Genomic DNA, 18,696 nt, shown 5'->3' on the forward strand with positions numbered 1-18,696 from the left:
CTGGAGTTGGTTTATAAAATACTATACATTGCAAAATGGTGCCACCTGCTGACCATGCCCTAAAAATAGTATTATACTGTATGCAATGGAAAATTGAGTACTTGTATGGATATTAATTCATTAATATGAATTAACATAATTATTATTATTATTATATTATATTATACTTAATTTGCATTTGTTTTTGTTTTTCCTGCTAAACTCCAAAGTTGAAGATACAAATATGCAAATAGGCCTATACCCTTCATTCACAAAAACAAATCAAAACAATTTCCATAAAGATGTTTAACGTCTTTTAACTGGCTATATTACCACATTAAAAGTTGAAGCAACATTCAAATCAAAGCTGTCAAGCCGCCCATATGCAGTGAGCAGTGGTGTTAAGTAACTAAGTACATTTACTCAAGTACTGTAGTAGCCTACAATGTTTAGGTATTTTTTACTTTACTGGAGTATTTCCAATTTCCAATACTTTTACTTTACTGCACTACATCTCGGATCCAAATATTGTAGGCCTACTTCTACTCGACTACATTTATTTGAAAACTTTAGTTTCTAGTTACTATGTAGATTTATTTTAGATTATTATACATAATAAGCTCACAATGCGTCATCAAGAGGCATTTTGAGCTTGTCGATCTGCTATTTTCAAAATATTTTTTTTTTTATTTGAAAACTTGAAATGGATTATGGGAATGAGTAGGCTACTTTTACTTTTGGTAGGCCTACTTTAAGTACATTTTGATGACAATACTTTTGTAGGCTACTTTTACTCAAGTACATTTTGAATTCCTGACTTTTACTTGTAAAAGAATATTTCTATATTGCAGTATTGATACTTTTACTTAAGTAGCCTATACAGTGTGAGTAGCCTACTTCTCCCACCGCTGGCAGTGAGGAAGTCAGACTACGTCAATGGGATTGGGGGGGATGCGCCCTGTGCTGTCTGTGTGGAAACTTTCCCATCCTGATCCACTGAGAAGCTGCAGAGGCGACCATTCCCACACAACTATACTAACTTTATAATACTTAAAATGTCCTGATTTGCGTTGAAACTACACTTACAACTATTTGAAACATGGGGCGCTACAGGTAGGTGGTGACAGCGAGCGATCGAATTGTGGTTAACTGACTGAAATTAGATTTTTTTTTTTTTTTTAGAAAGCATATTTCTTGATTTAAGTTAAGGTGTAAACAAATATATAGCCTATATAAAGAAATAAACCGAGGATGTTGGCGAGGAAAAGCATCATCCCGGAGGAGTTCGGCCTGCCGGGTCTGGCGTCCAGGATCCCCCGCAAGCCGGTGTTCAGGGACCGCGTCAACAAGGTAAGTTATCCTCCCCAGGTGGTGCTACACCAAAACATTAAGCCAATGACATGTAGCCTACTATGTTATTATCACATGTTTAATTTGATAGGCCCTGCCCTAGGCCAGTGGTTCTCAAAGTGGGGTCCGGGGACCCCAAGGGGTAGGCTACTTGAGGGGGTTCCAGGGGGTACGCATGCAGCTAAATGATGGATAGGAACCAAATGGACCCTTATTGGTCTGTACTCTGAGAGCATACAAATGGAACCAAATGGACCCGTTAGGGTCCATTTGGTTCCGTACACTCTCAGAGTTAAATTAACATTGATTTTACAATATGAATTGGGGTCCCAGAGATAGAGATGCCATTGGGGGTCCGTAGCCTAATGCATGTCAAACTAGGGGTCCTTGAAATTAAAAATCTTCTCTTATGGGGGTCCCTGGCTTATCTTTTCAAATGGGGGTCCGCGGGCTAATAAATGTCAATTTGGGGGTCCTTGACATGAAAAAGTTTGAGAACCATAGGCTAGTCATTCATTTGTGAAAGACAGACATAACTAATGGCATGAGAAAACATTATGAATAAAATGCTGCTGTAGCCTATTATCCATATTCACTAATAACAGACAAAAAGTTGTACTGTATCGCGCTTCGAAAATCGCCGATCTACAAACCCACAACAAGTCCATCCCCGACGCGTTGTCCTGTAGATTGGCGATACCGTTGTGCCTCGAAGCATAACTCAACATAGATAGGCCTATAGACAGGTTTCCTGTTAGTAAACATGAGAGGATATGACCGTGCAGATCCGGGGGTAGCCTATAGAGGGCGCCATTACCCGCAGCAGCTCTGGTCAAATGTCCATTCATAAAATAAATGATCTTCACCGGGTTTAATGAAAGTAGATTAAATTATGCAGTTTGTAATACCTTGTTTACTCAATAAAATGATTTGTCGGAAGTTGGATCTGTTTGTATATAATAGCAGCATTATGCCTATTATGCCTATAATAGCAGAATTATGGCTATCTAACTCCCGAACATAACAACAGAGTGAACGGCGCAACAATTCGTTTTCCCCGAGCATGCGCAGATTGCGCATTCTGCTCTGTGATGACGTCGCGCGGAAATCCGTTTATAACAGGCATAGATATATTACATAGATACTGGCTTTCTATTAGAAAGTGAAGCTCACCACCAGGCAATTGGGGAATGAGCAGCAGCAGTCAGTGCAGTTCTATGTGTATAACTACCTTCTACTATTTAGCCTACCTTGTCGGTTTGATCATTTAAAATATATATAGAATATATTCTAAAGTAATTATTATTTATTCAAGGAAGATCTAGAGGTGGTTCAGTGCACTAGCGCCCTCTATTGACAGGACGACAATGTAAATGATGTATTTTCCGTTAGAAAGGTGACCCCCGCCCCCCCCACACTCTGTACATATCGTTGCTGTCCAGCAGAAACCAGTTAACTCAATTTTGACGCTTTTGCGCTTTTTTCCATACATCAGGGCCATTGAACACCCTTTACGTCTGTGTGTTGGTAAAAAAATATATTTAACCAATGAAAAGTATTAAAAAGCGCTTCTGACAAATTAAAACCATCTAACTCCATTGGATCCTCAAACTTTCTTCTAAACCAGCTAACTGTGGAGTTAGCTGGTTTAGCTGACTCCAGGCTCCACCCCCTTTTGACCTACAACCTCATTGTAAGCTTGGAGGTCCATTTAGCTGTACAATGATGAACAAAACCTCCTAACTCCACTTTTTGTTTCGTTTTTTTTATTTCCTGAAAACATTTTGGCTGGTTTCTGCCAGCAGAGATATAGTGTTTTATATTTGGGATGATATTGCATTTTTGGTGTTATTTTTATGTTATGTTGATGAATTGAATACATAGGACCTCAACAGAAACAAGTCCACCCGGACTTTCTTTGTGTTAATCATTTTAGACCAAAGTGTATGTAATGACTGTACTGTTTGCATTTCCGTCTAATAAAGTATTCAATCAATCAATCAAAAGGCGCGCTTCATCGCCAAGAACGGCGCCTGCAACCTGGCGCACAAGAACATCCGCGAGCAGGGCCGCTTCCTGCAGGATGTCTTCACCACGCTGGTGGACCTGAAGTGGCGCTTCACCCTGGTGATCTTCACCACCACCTTCGTCAGCAGCTGGCTGCTGTTCGCCATGTGCTGGTGGCTGGTGGCCTTCGCCCACGGAGACCTGGACCCCCATCGTGACACTGTCGCTGAGAATGGGGTCCAGCAGTGCGTCACTGCTGTCAAGTGAGTGAGTTCAGTGGTAGTACTCAGATTATATATATTTTTTTAAGTCTAAATGTACTTTAGTAAAAGTACAAAAGTATTGGCATCAAAGTACCATAAGTAGAAAGTCATTATGCAGAAACTTTTCACAAGTTTTCATATGTATACAATGAAAAGCTTGTAGATCGGCTATTCTCAAATGTCCAAAATATATATAGAGCTTAAGTGGGTATATGTATGTTTTGTAGTAATAATCAAACTTCTCTGTGTGCCCCGCCCTCTTATGACTTCTTCCCCTTTAAACTCCAGCTTTTCCTTCCTTCCTTCCTTCCTTCCTTCCACTCTCTTTCTTTACTAACCCCATCCTCTTCCCTAGTGCCCACTTTATCAATCCTGCCCCCTCTAGTTCTCTCTCCCTCTTTGTAAAGGACTGACCCAATAAGCGGCTGGAAACAGCACAGAGTCAGGAGGTAGATTGCAACCTTTATTCATCCAAAGTGCACAGACAGGTTAAGGGCATCAGCAGCAAATGGTGGCATGGTGGTCGGCAGCTCCACCATGTCCTAATACTAAAACTAAAGTTGAGTGTGTTTGTTTCTGGCAGACTTTTATACTCAGCTGAGCCAATCAAGTGTGAGTCAATCAAGTGTTGGTTCAACCATGTTGCAGGTGACCTCAAACATGCAACAAATCTAAACCACACATTCCATTAATAACATCTGAATCAATACCCCTGGTAAATACATATAACTTAAGCACCCTATTGCAAAACAAACCTTATCACATTATTAGCAGCTTCCAAAATACAACACAAAACCCCCCTCTCTCTTCTACTGTGGTCCAGTCCAAACCCATATATGGTGCTCGGGCACCCTGGGGACTCTTTTGCCCGAACACCCTGGAACAGACAGACATAAGCAGTATTACAATCACAATTCAACATACCATATAATGTATATATTGCCAAAATGATATTGCACTAAAACATATTGCACATTCCTCTTATGGTATTGCACTGATTATATTGCACTTGCCCATCATGATCCAATATCCTTGTGTGCAAATATACTGTGCAAAAGAGTAAAGTGCAAAATGCTGTGCAAATATAAATAAATCAATAAATACTGTTACAATATATTATGTGCAAAATACGTGGTGTGCAAAATAGTGCCAATTATAAGTAACGGAGGACCTCTTCGTTACACTCTTACATCCTCCCCTTCCTCTATCTTTACCCCCACCTCTTCCTCTCTCAATCTCTTCATCTTCACTCCCTTTCTCTCTCACTCTTTCTCCTTCGCCTCCCCCACAACCTCGATAGAATAATCGCATAGAAAATAATCGATGGTTGCAGCCATTCCATTTCATCCATTCTAATACAAGTGTCATGGCATGCCTCCCCCTCTCTGCAGATCTTTCACCTCGGCGTTCCTGTTCTCCATCGAGGTTCAGGTGACCATCGGTTTCGGGGTGCGTGTCATCACAGAGCAGTGTCCCACCGCCATCGCTGTGCTCATCCTGCAGAACCTCGTGGGACTCATCATCAACGCCATCATGTTGGGTACAGATCCATATAAGCTTTATTTAACCAGGAAAAACTACACTGAGACAAAGACTCTTGCCTCTTGTATGCACTTGCCAAGAGGCGGAAAATGGCTCAGATTCATGTCACATGCGTACATATAGGATAGAGATAGTACAGTGCCAAACTCCACAAAAAAGTTGCACAAAGTCATAACATGCATTTTTGGTCGTATTTTTCTGCCTGAAGGTCACACGACTGAAAGCTTGCATTTAAACTCAGATTACTTAAATTGTTCTACTCTACAATTCAGTGTTAACTCTGAGATTGTAAAAATGGACCTGTAAGGGTCTTAAAGGTGCTGTAATTTCCCATAATCATTGCTATAGTGTCTATTCAGTAACAGGGGTCTGTTACTCTCCAGCTCTTTAATAAAGAGAAAATAGGTTTTCACGTGGGATACCAGTTTGTTTTTATCTCAGGAGAGAGTACCCATTTATCAGCTTAAATTTCATCATGTTCCAGTTCCAATTTTGTCTGCTCATTTTCTTTGTTTCATCACTAGCAATGTCATCTGTTTAAATCCTGTATCCTATATGATGACTTCTGTCCCCTGATTGGATGAAATTTGTATCCTGACCTGAAAATAGTTTTTATGTTTACTAAAGAGTTGGAGAAATGGGGAGCCCCTTGTTGTTTCTAAACAAACACTCTACAGCAATGATTGCTATCAGAAAATGTTGATACTAAACACTTATTTTAACAAAAGAAAATCACTTACAGTATACCTTTAAATGAACGGCAGGTAAATCAATGATTTTGCTGTGTATATACTCTATACTACTTGACTCTAATCTACTCAGTTGTAACATGCTCTAGTCCCTTTTAATACCACAATTACAATCTTACAGTAAGGGTGTAATATAGTATCTTTCATCATGGGTGACATGAGTGGGTGACATGAGTTAATGGTAGCCATGGTAGCAGATACTATATTGTCTGACTGTTCAGTTGATAGTCTGTACATTTCCATCTGTTCAGGTTGCATCTTCATGAAGACAGCCCAGTCCAACCGCCGCGCAGAGACGCTGATCTTCAGCCGACACGCAGTGATCGCTGTCAGGAACAACCGGCTCTGTTTCATGATCCGCATCGGAGACCTCCGCAAGAGCATGATTATAGGAGCCACTGTTAGGCTGCAGGTATCCCCTCTCCTCTCCTCTCCTCAACAGTTTGAAGTTCAATGGACTTACATAGGAGGCCTGATGAAATGAATATCAAATATCTAAATATTGAATCTACAGGACAATGGAAATAAGCCTTAGGGCTTTATTGTGTTTTTATCGTCTGTGATATTGTGAGTGTTATATGTTATAGAAGTGCTATCACCAAATACATTCAATCAATCAATCAAGCAACTTTAAACTGTCTGGGGTGCACATAAAAGCCTGAGTAGACTGAGTAGTTACAATATTGGCCCCAATTCACTAAGCAATTTACAACCATATTTTGATCTTATCGGCATTTAAGACAATTCCTACACTAGCAGTCAGATTCATTCATGTTTTTTTTGTCAGTGTTTTGAGAGTGAGGTGCGCCCGTTCTCAAGTCAGCCCCGAGGCTGTCTCACCAGGAATCAAAGCTGTGCATATGTAGTTAGAATGCTTTATTCTTCATGCAAAATCAATTACAACAGTGGCAAACCTCAAATAAAATAGTATGTGCCCAACATTTTTTTTTATTCCCTAGGCTATCAGTTGCATTTAGAGCTGAATTATTAGGTCCCTCAGAGTAGGCTATTTGCCAGTGTCTGCCAAGCGGGCCATCTCAGCCAAAGTCTCACGTAATAATAAAGATAGGCTATGATGCCTTAATGTCACTGCAGAGGTTCAGACGCACCTCCAGAGTCTGCACGTATTAATTTATAATAGCCTACTGTAGGCTACTGTATAATGATCACATGAACGCCACACTAAGTCTTACCATCTGTCAACTAGTGGATGAAAGCTGTGTCCAGGAGATCCATTTCCCATTCCGACGTAGGACAATGATATATTAATCCAAAATTAACACATTTAATCAATAAGCTCTAGTCCATAATCGGATAGCAGCGTTCCACTTGTAGCTACAGTATGCCGTGGATTTCAACGTCATCTTTTTAACTCGGTAAAGGTGAGCCATGTTCAGTAGAAAAGGCTTATAATATCTTATCTACAAGCATATTGAAAATAGCCGATCTACAAGCTCACAACGCTTCGCAATGTGACCGTTGTGAGTTTGTAGATCAGATATATATATTTTTTTTAATCTTGAAATAAAATGTGGAATATTTGGAAGATTTTTTAAACATTCTAACAACACAAATATGGTACGGGGCTCCAGCTGGCACAAAACAGTTTCAGATGGGGGTTATAGGGATAAATTAGCCTACATATTAACTTAGGGGTCCATGACTATTTGAGAACCACTGGTTAAAATAATTGCACAATTGTGAAGCAAGCCCAAATAAGCAACTACACTTTAGAAACAAGCCCAAAAAAACGCAACCTACAACTACCAATATTTACAAGCAACTTTACAGAAAAATAAGTCCAAATTCGCTTATAATAAGCGGACAGTTAAGCGAAGTTGAAGTTGGCTATTTCATTTCCTGTTGCCTTTTATGGTGTATAAAGGGGAGTGGAACAATGTAAATGAACTTCTCCGAACGCGCTTGACGTTTTACGACCAGCTGGCAGCCGTCTAGATTCATCTTGACATACACCTGTGATCCGCACGTTTGAGGCATATATGCACCCCTTTGTGAATGGCACGTCAGTTTGAGCTTACAGAAAATACACCTCCCTTTAGGAACTTTATTTACACCTTATTATACGACCAGCATAATGAATCGGGGCCAATGACCTCAGAAGTGTTTGAATGTGAAATGCCCCTTTTCAGTATCAATCCAACATTAGACCATGTGTTGTGTGTCCCTCCAGGTGGTCAGGAAGATGACCACCCCAGAAGGAGAGGTCATCCCCATCCATCAGATAGACGTCCAGACAGAGACGGCGTTGTCCAGCAACAACCTGTTCCTCCTGGCACCGCTCATCATCTGCCACGTCGTCGACAAAGACAGGTGAGATGTCGGATGCAGATATATGGAACCACGCATGCATGCACTTCCACACCCGCACATGCAAGCACATGTGTGCAAACATGCTCACAAATGCGCACACACATTTTCATTTAATTACTTCAACCATCCACCAATAAGGAGGAGCTGGGGATCGAACCGGGACCATCGGGTTCCCAGATGGCCACTCTACCTCCCGAGCCACTGCTGCCACTCATTTTCACAAACTCACTCATTCACACACTCTAGCTTTCGCTCTCTCTCAACACGCACGCACGCAAACACACCACACACACACACACACACACACACACACACACACACACACACACACACACACACACACACACACACACAGTATACAAACCACAGCATCATATACACATACACATTTTGATCACTCTTGTCTGAACTAGCCCTGTAATTTGGCCTCCACAGCCCGCTATATGACCTGTCAGCCATGGAGCTGCAGTGCAGTGATCTGGAGGTGATCGTGATCTTGGAAGGGGTGGTGGAGACCACCGGCATCACCACACAGGTGATATTAATACTATTATTATTGTTGTTGTTATTATTAATAATACTAATTATTATTATTAATGAATGAATTATTATTATCATTATTATTATATCATTAATGACCACCGGTATCACCACACAGGCCAGAACCTCCTACGTCTCAGAGGAGATCCAATGGGGTCATCGGTTTGTTCCCATCGTAACAGAGGAAGATGGCGTGTACTCTGTGGATTATTCCAAGTTTGGCAACACAGTCAAGGTAAGAGTTGAACTGTTTGTTTGTTGTCTTTGTTTGTTTGTTTGTTTGTTTGTTTCTTGGTGCCTTTTTGGAAACAAACATTAAAGTAGGACACCACTTTGTGGTCAAGGTAGCTTGTGGGTGTGATCTCTCGCTTTATTTTGAGTTTTTGCAAGCCTGGGATGTTTTATTGTTTTTGTGTAAACTGTATATACTTCGCTGTGCGTCAAATGGCAAACCTAGCCGCTCTATAAGCTCAAAACACAATACGTTGTGAGCTTGTAGAGCTGCTATTGTTTTGGTGTCCCTGCTCTTCTATTGAGACATTTAGATCGTGTGGTCTGGCAGGACCTCTACTGGTTGACCAGTGGTACTGCCTGAAGGTCAAAACTATATTTTTCCCCTCAGCAAGCAGGCGGGTACGCAGTGGTAAAAAGTTCTGTACTTTCGCGGGGGATGGGGTGGAGCCTGTCAGCAGGGAGTGTTCGGCGGGAGGAGTAGGACGAAAGCTCTATGTCCTCCCGGTGGGGGCTCCTCACTGGCAGGTGAGTCAGTAGGATACAACAGCAGTGACAACACACAGAAATGTGTGTGGGGAGGAAATAATTGGCATAACGGAGAAAAAAGGGTTAAAAAGCTAAAAAAGAAGTGAGTCAGTGGTGGAAAAAGTACTGACATTTTTTACTTATGTGACCAGATGGACACTGGTAATACTTTTGGATAACTCAAAGTGACTACGCCACTCTCTTTAAAGGGGAGAGACCCTGAACAAACTATGCATTTACTCTGTTACTGTTGTGACCAAATAATAACCCCACACAAGTTGGACAAGACGGACAGAGGCTTTCGTGTGTACAATCATTCGACCATTTTATTAAATAGCAGCAGATAGAATGACACCATGTGTCTGTACCAATACGCTTGTTGACCGGGGGGAAATAATAACACTTTAATGATAATAACACAGCACACTGATAAAACTATAGAATCATCAACACTGCAAATAGTTAGACACTGCGACTTATAATGCGCACACACTAATGAAATGGAACACTCTGTTAAAACACTGCACATTAAAAAGTGGGGAAGGGACATGAACGGTCATTGACGTTAAGATACAGTAAGTGAGGACTCTTCTAAAAGGCTTAATAACCAGGGAGGCACTTGAGTATAGCAACTATAAACAATAAAACTAAAATGGAGAAAAAGAGCAGCGGCTGCCTGCTGACCACAAGCGTGTGTGTCACCAGTTTCAGCCTACAATACAAAAATATAATTATTCACTGAGCACCATCATCATTACATAAAATACATACAATATACTGGCAAGCCCATCTTCCTACCTATAGGCCCGAGGCACCTGTGCACCCAACGGCAGGAGCATGGGCTGACCAGGGTCTGGTCTGGCAGACTGGCACTCTACGATACAGAAAACAATATTAACATCACAGAACGGTATGTAGGTTTAGTCATCAACCCCCTGCTGGGTGAGTGCAATAAACTAGTATGTACATGAACCTCTGGTTGCTATTAAACAACATTTAAGTTAACTCCTACCTCAGACTCTTGCTAAAGTGCATAAGCAGTATAGTTGCTGGTTCCCAGCAGTCCTGCTGCACAGCACCACCAGAAACTGTGGAGTGCAGTAACAGTAATAAGTACATATAAAACAACTCATGGAACAAACAAATAAAACATAACCCGCATTGTAACATACCTTTGTAGTAAAGTTTGGATGTACGGTGCTGGCCACCGGTGAGACGCTATCTCAGAGCAACACATACACCCACGACGAGCGAGAACAAACGCCACTCTCTCTGCTCTCACGAGAGCTCCTCTTACCCCCCCCCCCCCCCCCAACATGATCATCAGGTATTATGGTTGTACTAGGAGGAAGATTTTTTCCAAAAAGTGTACAGAAATTGTTAAAATTATGTTTTTATGTGGACACGCCTCCAGTTCATTAAGTATACCTGGTTCTCACCTTAGCACCTCCTCCACCACCTTAGCACCACCCACCTGTCCTAGTCCCTCCGCCTCCTCATACCCACACCTGTTGTATTATGATAATGAGGGGGAGGGTATGTTTTTACTATGTCACTAAAGCGCTGTTTTTCTATTGGCACGTTTGACCCTCAAGGTTTCAGCCTCCAGGTAGAAACTCAAAATAGTCAGAGAAGACATAAAACACCATAAAAACACCACCAGGGGGCTTAATGAAGTTCTATCAACCTCATAGACACATGAAAAACAGAAAAAGTGCAAAACTATGGCACCACCCCTTTAAGTGAAAGTACAAAAGTATTGGCATCAAAATATACTTAAAGTACCAAAAGTAAAAGTACTAAAATGTTTAAAAATTGCAGATCTACAAGCTCACAACACGTCGCGATGCGACACGTTGTGAGCTTGTAGATCGGCTATTTTCAACTAGCCTATGTATAAAATAGGGCTAAAGTGGTTAATGTGTGTTTTATAATATAATAATTTATATCTGCAAAGTAACTAGTAACTAAAGTTTTCAAATAATTGTACTGGAGTAAAAGTATAATGTTTGCCTCTGAGATGTAATGGAGTAGTTACTAGTTACTTTACACCACTGAAAAGAGTGCAGGTTTAACAGCCCGTGTTGTGCTCTTTTAAGGTGGCCACGCCTGGCTGCAGTGCCAGAGAGCTGGACGAGAAGCCGTCCATCCTGATCCAGACTCTGCAGAAGAGCGAGCTGTCGCACCAGAACTCGCTGCGCAAGCGCAACTCCATGAGGCGCAACAACTCCATACGCAAAGGAGCGGCGGGAGGAAGCGCCGGCATGCGCCGCAACAACTCCGCGCTCGCCATTCCCAAAGTCCAGTTCCTGACCCCCGCCGAGGGAGGGCAGAACCCCAACGCGGTCACCTGACACGAGGCCTGGATCCCATTGGCTGCTCTGGTCTTCCATGTAAGCAGGAGGTTCTGGACGCTAGCGCTTCACCTCCCCCTGCTGGCTGAGTTGGAAGTGACACTCCTTCTGTTCCCCGCTTTATCTCAACGTATCACCCTTCACTTTACTAGCTTGTGTTTCTCTTGTTTTGTTTAGTTTTTTTTGTACCTGGGCGACTTTATAGTTTTGTTTAGGAGACTGTGTTGCCAGTGTGAGTCCCAATTTTCAGTGTGACTTTGAATCTCTTGGCATTTGGACACTGATAATAATGCAAATGTCAACTGTAAATGGTCAGGTTTTTTGGTCTGCTTCTGGGATGGAACATGACTCTTGGCTCTTCTCCACATCACCTGCACAGCCCTGGTACAGGACAGCATGGCCACGTACTTTCACCCTCTAGTCTACACCACCAACACCCTGACCTTTTCTTTTTAGCTACCCCTCTGGGGTAGGTGTTACATTTGGTACTAAAGGGGGCTACATGCTACCACCATCCGACATCCGATTTTCCGTACTTTCTTCTTATGACCCATCCAAAAACGGTTATCATTGATAAGACAACCTTTCATACTGCCAACGGAACTGTTCTGAGATCTACACCCCCCCCATCTCCCACTCATTAATCTGATGGAATTAATCACAGCTGTGTAGCTTGCTCTGTCTCCAGCCGCTAGAGCAAGTGTGTGTACATTTAGCATGATTAGTCTGGATATTGGATATTTGGACATTATAAATCACAGAGGTATGTTTTGCTATTTCAGTTGTGTTTATACATGGTCACTAGAGGGGGACGGAGGTGTTTGTAGACTCCTCAGCCGACATCTGTTCCCACTTCTTTCACTGCCGACAGAATAGGTCTGAATGCGGAAATAAAAATAAATACGACCCGGCTTCTGACCAATCACACTGTCGGAACCGTCCGAACAAAATTCGGACAGTAAAGACATCTAGATGTGCTGGGGTGACCACCTAAAGTTTGGAAACCGCTCATCATAACTTATTGACGTAATGTTGTAGTTATAACCTATGGTGTCCGAAGACAGTTCGGATGGGAGCATGCAACCCCCATAACCACTTAAACCCCATATGTTTGACCCGGAGTCCCTCAGTGCTCTATACAAGTGTATTTTCTGTTTTCTGTTATTGTGGGGAAGGCTTTCGCTGAAAATAGCAGATCGACAAGCTCACAACGCGTCGCGTCTCAGAGGAGGGCTGTGGACAGTTCAAAAACCCGCTTATCAGTAACATCATCGGTAGGCATGTTTCAAAATGTTGGATTTATTTTTGTATTATTGCAAGAACAATGGCTTCTATTATAGCATGCTAACTTTCCAGGAATAGAAACCCTGCCATTTCAATTAGCTTGGATTCCCCATCGATGATGTCACTGGTAGGCAGGTTTCTGAACTGTCCACGGCCCTCCTCTGAGACACAGTCCGAGTAGACACAAATGGTACCATATTATAATGAGCATTAGTGAGGACCAATTGAAGACTGGTTGAAAATGGGTGAAGTGGTCCTTCAAGTAAAAGTAGCAATACCAAAGTATGAAAATAATTTGTTACACGTAAAAGTCCTGCATTCAAAAGCTTAAGTCAAAGCATAAAAGTTTTAACATCAAAATATACTTAAATAGCAAAAGTTAAAGTACTCAATCTCATGCAGAATCCCGATTTCAGAATTATATAATTCATATGAACTAACCACTTAAGACCTATTGTATACTTCTATATTAGAGGTGTAACGATATAGTAACTGCATCGAAAAATCGTTTTGAACGATCTACTATATCGATATGCAAACAGCTAAATATCGTATCGTTTGACTTTGTATCGTATCGAATCGTTTTGCAATGCAAATAATCGTATCGAATCGTTCTGCAATGCAAATAATCAATTTTATCAATACTAAGTACTTTTAAGAAGTAAAACAAGAAAGAGGGCTTTATATCCAGTATCCAGGTATTTATTTTTCACACTGAATTTTTGCGTAAATAAATAGTTACTATATCGATTTTAAATCTTTGAATTGAATCGTATTGTTCTAAATTAACCTGTATCGTTCATGTATCATATCGACAACCAAGTATCATGATACGTATCGAATCGTTGTTAAAACGTATCGTTACACCCCTATTCTATATACATCTACAAGCTCACAATGCATCATGATGCGACACATTGTGAGCTTGTATGTCAGTACTAGCACTTAAATGGTTAATGTATGTTTTGTAATAATGTTGTAGAGTAAAAAGTACAATATTTGCCTCTAAATAAAGTATTTAGTTACTTTCCACCACTGCCAGGTATACAATGTTTTCTTCTGTCACATTAACTCTTGCAGTCATGATCCTTTTCTTACTCTAGCACAGTGTTTCCCAAACAGTGGGTCTGGACCCATTTTTGTGGGTGGCGAGGAAATATCCCTTTATTTTTTGGTTTCCTACACTTTGTTACGGGGACAGAGCTCTGCTCTGTACACGTATTGTTATTGGCAGTATTCTGTCACTTCTTCTTCTTCTTCTTCTGCCACTTTTCGCAGTTCTGGCTGAACCGCGCTGTCGCTTTTTACGAAACTCGGCCATATGGTAGATGGTCATGAAAAACGATCAAAAAATAATTCTCACAATCTTTCGTCCAAAGGTGGCGCTATAGCACTCAATTGAAAATGCCAACTTTGACCAGGTACAACTCATGCCCTGTTTGACCTACAGCCATGAAACTTGGATACACATATGCGTCTCCTCATGCTGAACAACTTTCACCCTCTGACTTTTGACCTCTGACCTTTAGATCTCCCACCATTTTAACTTCTGCATTTTTTCACTTATGGAAAATCCGTTGGACATTTTTGTAGGCAGTGGTCCAAGGTTCAAGTGCTAAACGTTTCGTGCAGATTGCTCAAAAATCCCAGGAGGAGATAGATTTTAACTATTACAGTTTAAAGAAAATTATTCATCTGTGCCTAAAACATACATGCAGACTCACATTTCTTTGAAACTTTGCAGAAATGTACAGGGTCATTCCAAATATCACTGAAACCAATCTTACTCCAATTGGCCAAAAGGGGGCGCTATAGCAATTTTTTGAAAAGGCAGACTTTAAACAGGCATAAGTCATGCCTCGTTTGGCCGAAAGTCGTGAAACTTGCTTACACATGTGCCTTGACTCATGAGGAACACACGTATCGATTTGACCATTAAGCTCCGCCCTTAGATTTTCCGCAATTTTGAGCAGTTTGAAAAATACTTGTTTTTGCCAGTTCTGGCTTAACCGTGCATACGCTTTTTACGAAACTCGGCCATATGGTAGATGCTCATGAAAAACTACCAAGAAATAATTCTCACACTCATTCGTCAAAGGGTGGCGCTATAGCACTCAATTGAAAGTGCCAACTTTGAACAGGTACAACTCATGCCCTGTTTGACCTACAACCATGAAACTTCGATACACACATGCGTCTCTTCATGCCCGACAACTTTCGTGGTCTGACTTTTGACCTCTGACCTTTAGATCTCCCACCATTTTGAATTATATGAAAAACAGTCATTGGCTCCTAACTTCTGCATTTTTTCACTTATGGAAAATCCGTTGGAAATTTTTGTAGGCAGAGGTCCAAAGTTCAAGTGGTAAACGTTTCGTGCAGATTGCTCAAAAATCCCAGGAGGAGATAGATTTTAACTATTACAGTTTTATGAAAATTATTCATCTGTGCCTAAAACATACATGCAGACTCACATTTCTTTGAAACTTTGCAGAAATGTACAGGGTCATTCCAAATATCTCTGAAACCAATCTTACTCCAATTGGCCAAAAGGGGGCGCTATAGCAATTTTTTGAAAATGCAGACTTTAAACAGGCATAAGTCATGCCTCGTTTGGCCGAAAGTCGTGAAACTTGCTTACACATGTGCCTTGACTCATGAGGAACACACGTATCGATTTGACCATTAAGCTCCGCCCTTAGATTGTCCGCAATTTTGAGCAGTTTGAAAAACACTTAAACCCAGGATTTTTCAGCTATTTGCGTGAAACTGTATCATCTGTGTGATCTCCTTTTTCACAGTTACTTGTCTGTTGGGCCAATGGCGTCTCCCTTAAATGAATGCCTCACAATCTCAAGGTCGCCAGTTCAAGCCTCACTTGATGTAGACTTAATTTAAGTTGAATTGCAAACAACATGACTGTATCAATGAATACATGTGCAAATGGTAAAGATAACCTGAAATGCTTATTTGAGAGTACGTTTTTTACGTATGACATACTTCATTCTGAAAATAGCTGATCTACAATCTCACAACTTTTCATGGTTTGTGAGCTTGTAGATCGGCTACTTTCATTAGTTTTGGTTCTGAGGAGATGTACAATTTCTTCATTGGTAAATGGCTTGTGAACGAGTGATCTTAGTGTTAGTGAAACAGGGGCTTGGTTCATGAAAGAAGGCAAGAGTTTATGATCTTCAACAGACAATATCAGCCTGGACAAAGCTATAGCACTATAGGTAGTGTTGCAGCCTATTAGTCTGAAGGTTGAGAGTTCGAATCCTGTTAATGGCAGTAGGTTGAGATGTCCAATCAAACCATTATGTTTCCATCTCTCTCTCTCATCAATCTATTGTTTCCATGTCACTCTCTCTCTCTTCAATCTATTCCGTTTCCATGTCTCTCTCTCTCTCTATTCACTGGCCCCGTATTATCGCTGCTTGCAGCTATATTTTTTAATTATTATTCTTTCAAAAGATTGTGAACAGTTTTCAAAATAATTTCATAAATAGAAATAAAATAAATAAGTAAATCAAAGAAATTCCATACATTTGGGGGAAAAAATACTTTTAAGAAGTAGTGAAAATGTGGATCGGTTTCTCTTTTGGGTCTTGAACTAAAACGTTTGTGAACCACTACTGCTCTAGAAGCACAACACTCCTGAATGAATGAATGAATGACTATAGAGGGAACACTGCTGTACACGATGCATTTTACACCTTATGGATTGCAGTTTTTGTATACAATGAATAAAATGCTCTCTCTGAAGACGGTTTCAGTAGACCGCTGGTATTGTGGTGTTCGTGCCGTCAGCCTTGATATGAGTTAATCATTATCCTTTGATTCATACGGGATTATAATCTCTAGTCTGTACCTCACCTCTGCAAATGAATCTACATACACAAACACGGTTGTTAGGATAATTGCGATTATTGATTTAATCGTGTTTTTCCATTGAACATTGGAACATAAAAATTACATTTCTGTTTGGCTTTTAAGCTTGGTCAACAAACATTGCAGGGTAGATTATGACTCCTTTTTTAATGAAGCCATGCCCTTTACAATGTTATTTGTAAATGAAGGCTTAATTATTTTACGTACAAACTTCTCTTCGACTGAGATTTTCAGATAATGGTCCATAGAGTGTGTGTAGAACGTTTCACACAAATTGCTCTAAACTCCGGGCAGAAAAACTGGTTTAAGTGTCTTTCAAACTGCTCAAAATGGCAGAAGATCTAAGGGGGGCTTACTGGTTGAAGAGACAGATGTGTTCCTCATGAGTCAAGGCACATGTGTAAGCAAGTGTCATGGCTGTCGGCCAAACGAGGCATGACTTATACCTGTTTAAAGTTTGGATTTTCAAACGATTGCTATAGCGCCCTCCTTTGGCCGATTGGAGTAAGATTGGTTTCAGTGATATTTGGAGTGACCCTCTACAATACTTCAAAGTTTCACAAAATTATGAATATGCATTTATGTGTTAGGGGCAAGAGAGAGAGAGAGAGAGAGGGGGAGAGAGAGAGAGAGAGAGAGAGAGAGAGAGAGAGAGAGAGAGAGAGAGAGAGAGAGAGAGAGAGAGAGAGAGAGAGGCGTTGCTATCTGAAAAGTTGTGAGATTGTAGATCGGCTATTTTCAGAATGAAGTATGTCATACATTGAAAATAACTACTCTCAAATAAGCATTTCACGTTATCTTTAACAATGGACCCTTCGCTAAGCCCCACCCACTCCACTCTGTGACTGGTGGTGCGAAGTTAGTCACACCCAGGCCTGGCAGCGCCTGGCAAGCTCTGCTTCTCACCCATTGACTTGCATGTTAAATGATGGCTTTTCCCCTTAAAAATAATCGATCATTTCAGGAGCAAGAGCTTCAAAATCTCTTCTAAATCTAGTCAACAAGGCCTGCAGTAGGCTATGCACTGGACAAATGTCCATGACATTATTTCAATAAACTAAAAACATGGGAAATGTTAGAGGGAGTAATAACCATGGATACACGACGGTCGACTGTCACTCACGACCGTCATGGATGAACTTCAACCTGATGTTTGCACTTTCTCCATTTATGTCCCGTACATCTACATAAACGTTCATATTTCAAATATAAAGTGCTTATCCCATGGCCACGATGGCCGGATGTTACATTTATGTACGGGCTCTCAGAAGTACCCGTATCATCCGTATTGTTCAATAAAAAACATTTTAATCTGATCGGTGGCCATTTTCGCCACACGCTTTCAACTGAGCGACCCTATCGGTTGGTAGGTGTATTGCACTCTGATACATTATGAGAAAATGGCCACTGATCGGATTAAAATGCTTTTGATTGAACAATAGAGAATATACGGGTACTTTTGAGAGTCCTGTGCATAATTGTAACATCCGTGGCCATGGGGTAAGCACTTTATATTTGAAATCTGAATGTGTATATAGATGTACGGACCGTAAATGGAGAAAGTGCAAACACCAGGTTGAAGTTGATCCATGACTGTAACAGGAGTTTTCATGTACCGCAGGGTGGGGGCATTGCGTTAATCCGCAG

The 18,696-nt window shown here is 41.0% G+C and overlaps 1 protein-coding gene across 1 annotated transcript; it reads left to right on the plus strand.

Moving 5' to 3' along the window:
• Nucleotides 1-996: 996 nt before the first annotated feature.
• On the plus strand, nucleotides 997-13,142 carry kcnj8 (potassium inwardly rectifying channel subfamily J member 8). The gene is made up of 8 exons (XM_084049776.1): nucleotides 997-1,329; nucleotides 3,337-3,599; nucleotides 4,991-5,139; nucleotides 6,142-6,302; nucleotides 8,082-8,221; nucleotides 8,657-8,756; nucleotides 8,880-8,996; nucleotides 11,620-13,142. Exons 1-8 carry the CDS (start codon nucleotides 1,231-1,233, stop codon nucleotides 11,872-11,874), a joined length of 1,284 nt encoding a protein of 427 aa, XP_083905902.1. The 5' UTR covers nucleotides 997-1,230; the 3' UTR covers nucleotides 11,875-13,142.
• The last annotated feature ends 5,554 nt before the right edge of the window (nucleotides 13,143-18,696 follow it).

The sequence above is a fragment of the Gymnoscopelus microlampas genome (assembly GCF_963454915.1).
Source record: "Gymnoscopelus microlampas genome assembly, chromosome: 23".
NCBI lineage: Eukaryota > Metazoa > Chordata > Actinopteri > Myctophiformes > Myctophidae > Gymnoscopelus > Gymnoscopelus microlampas.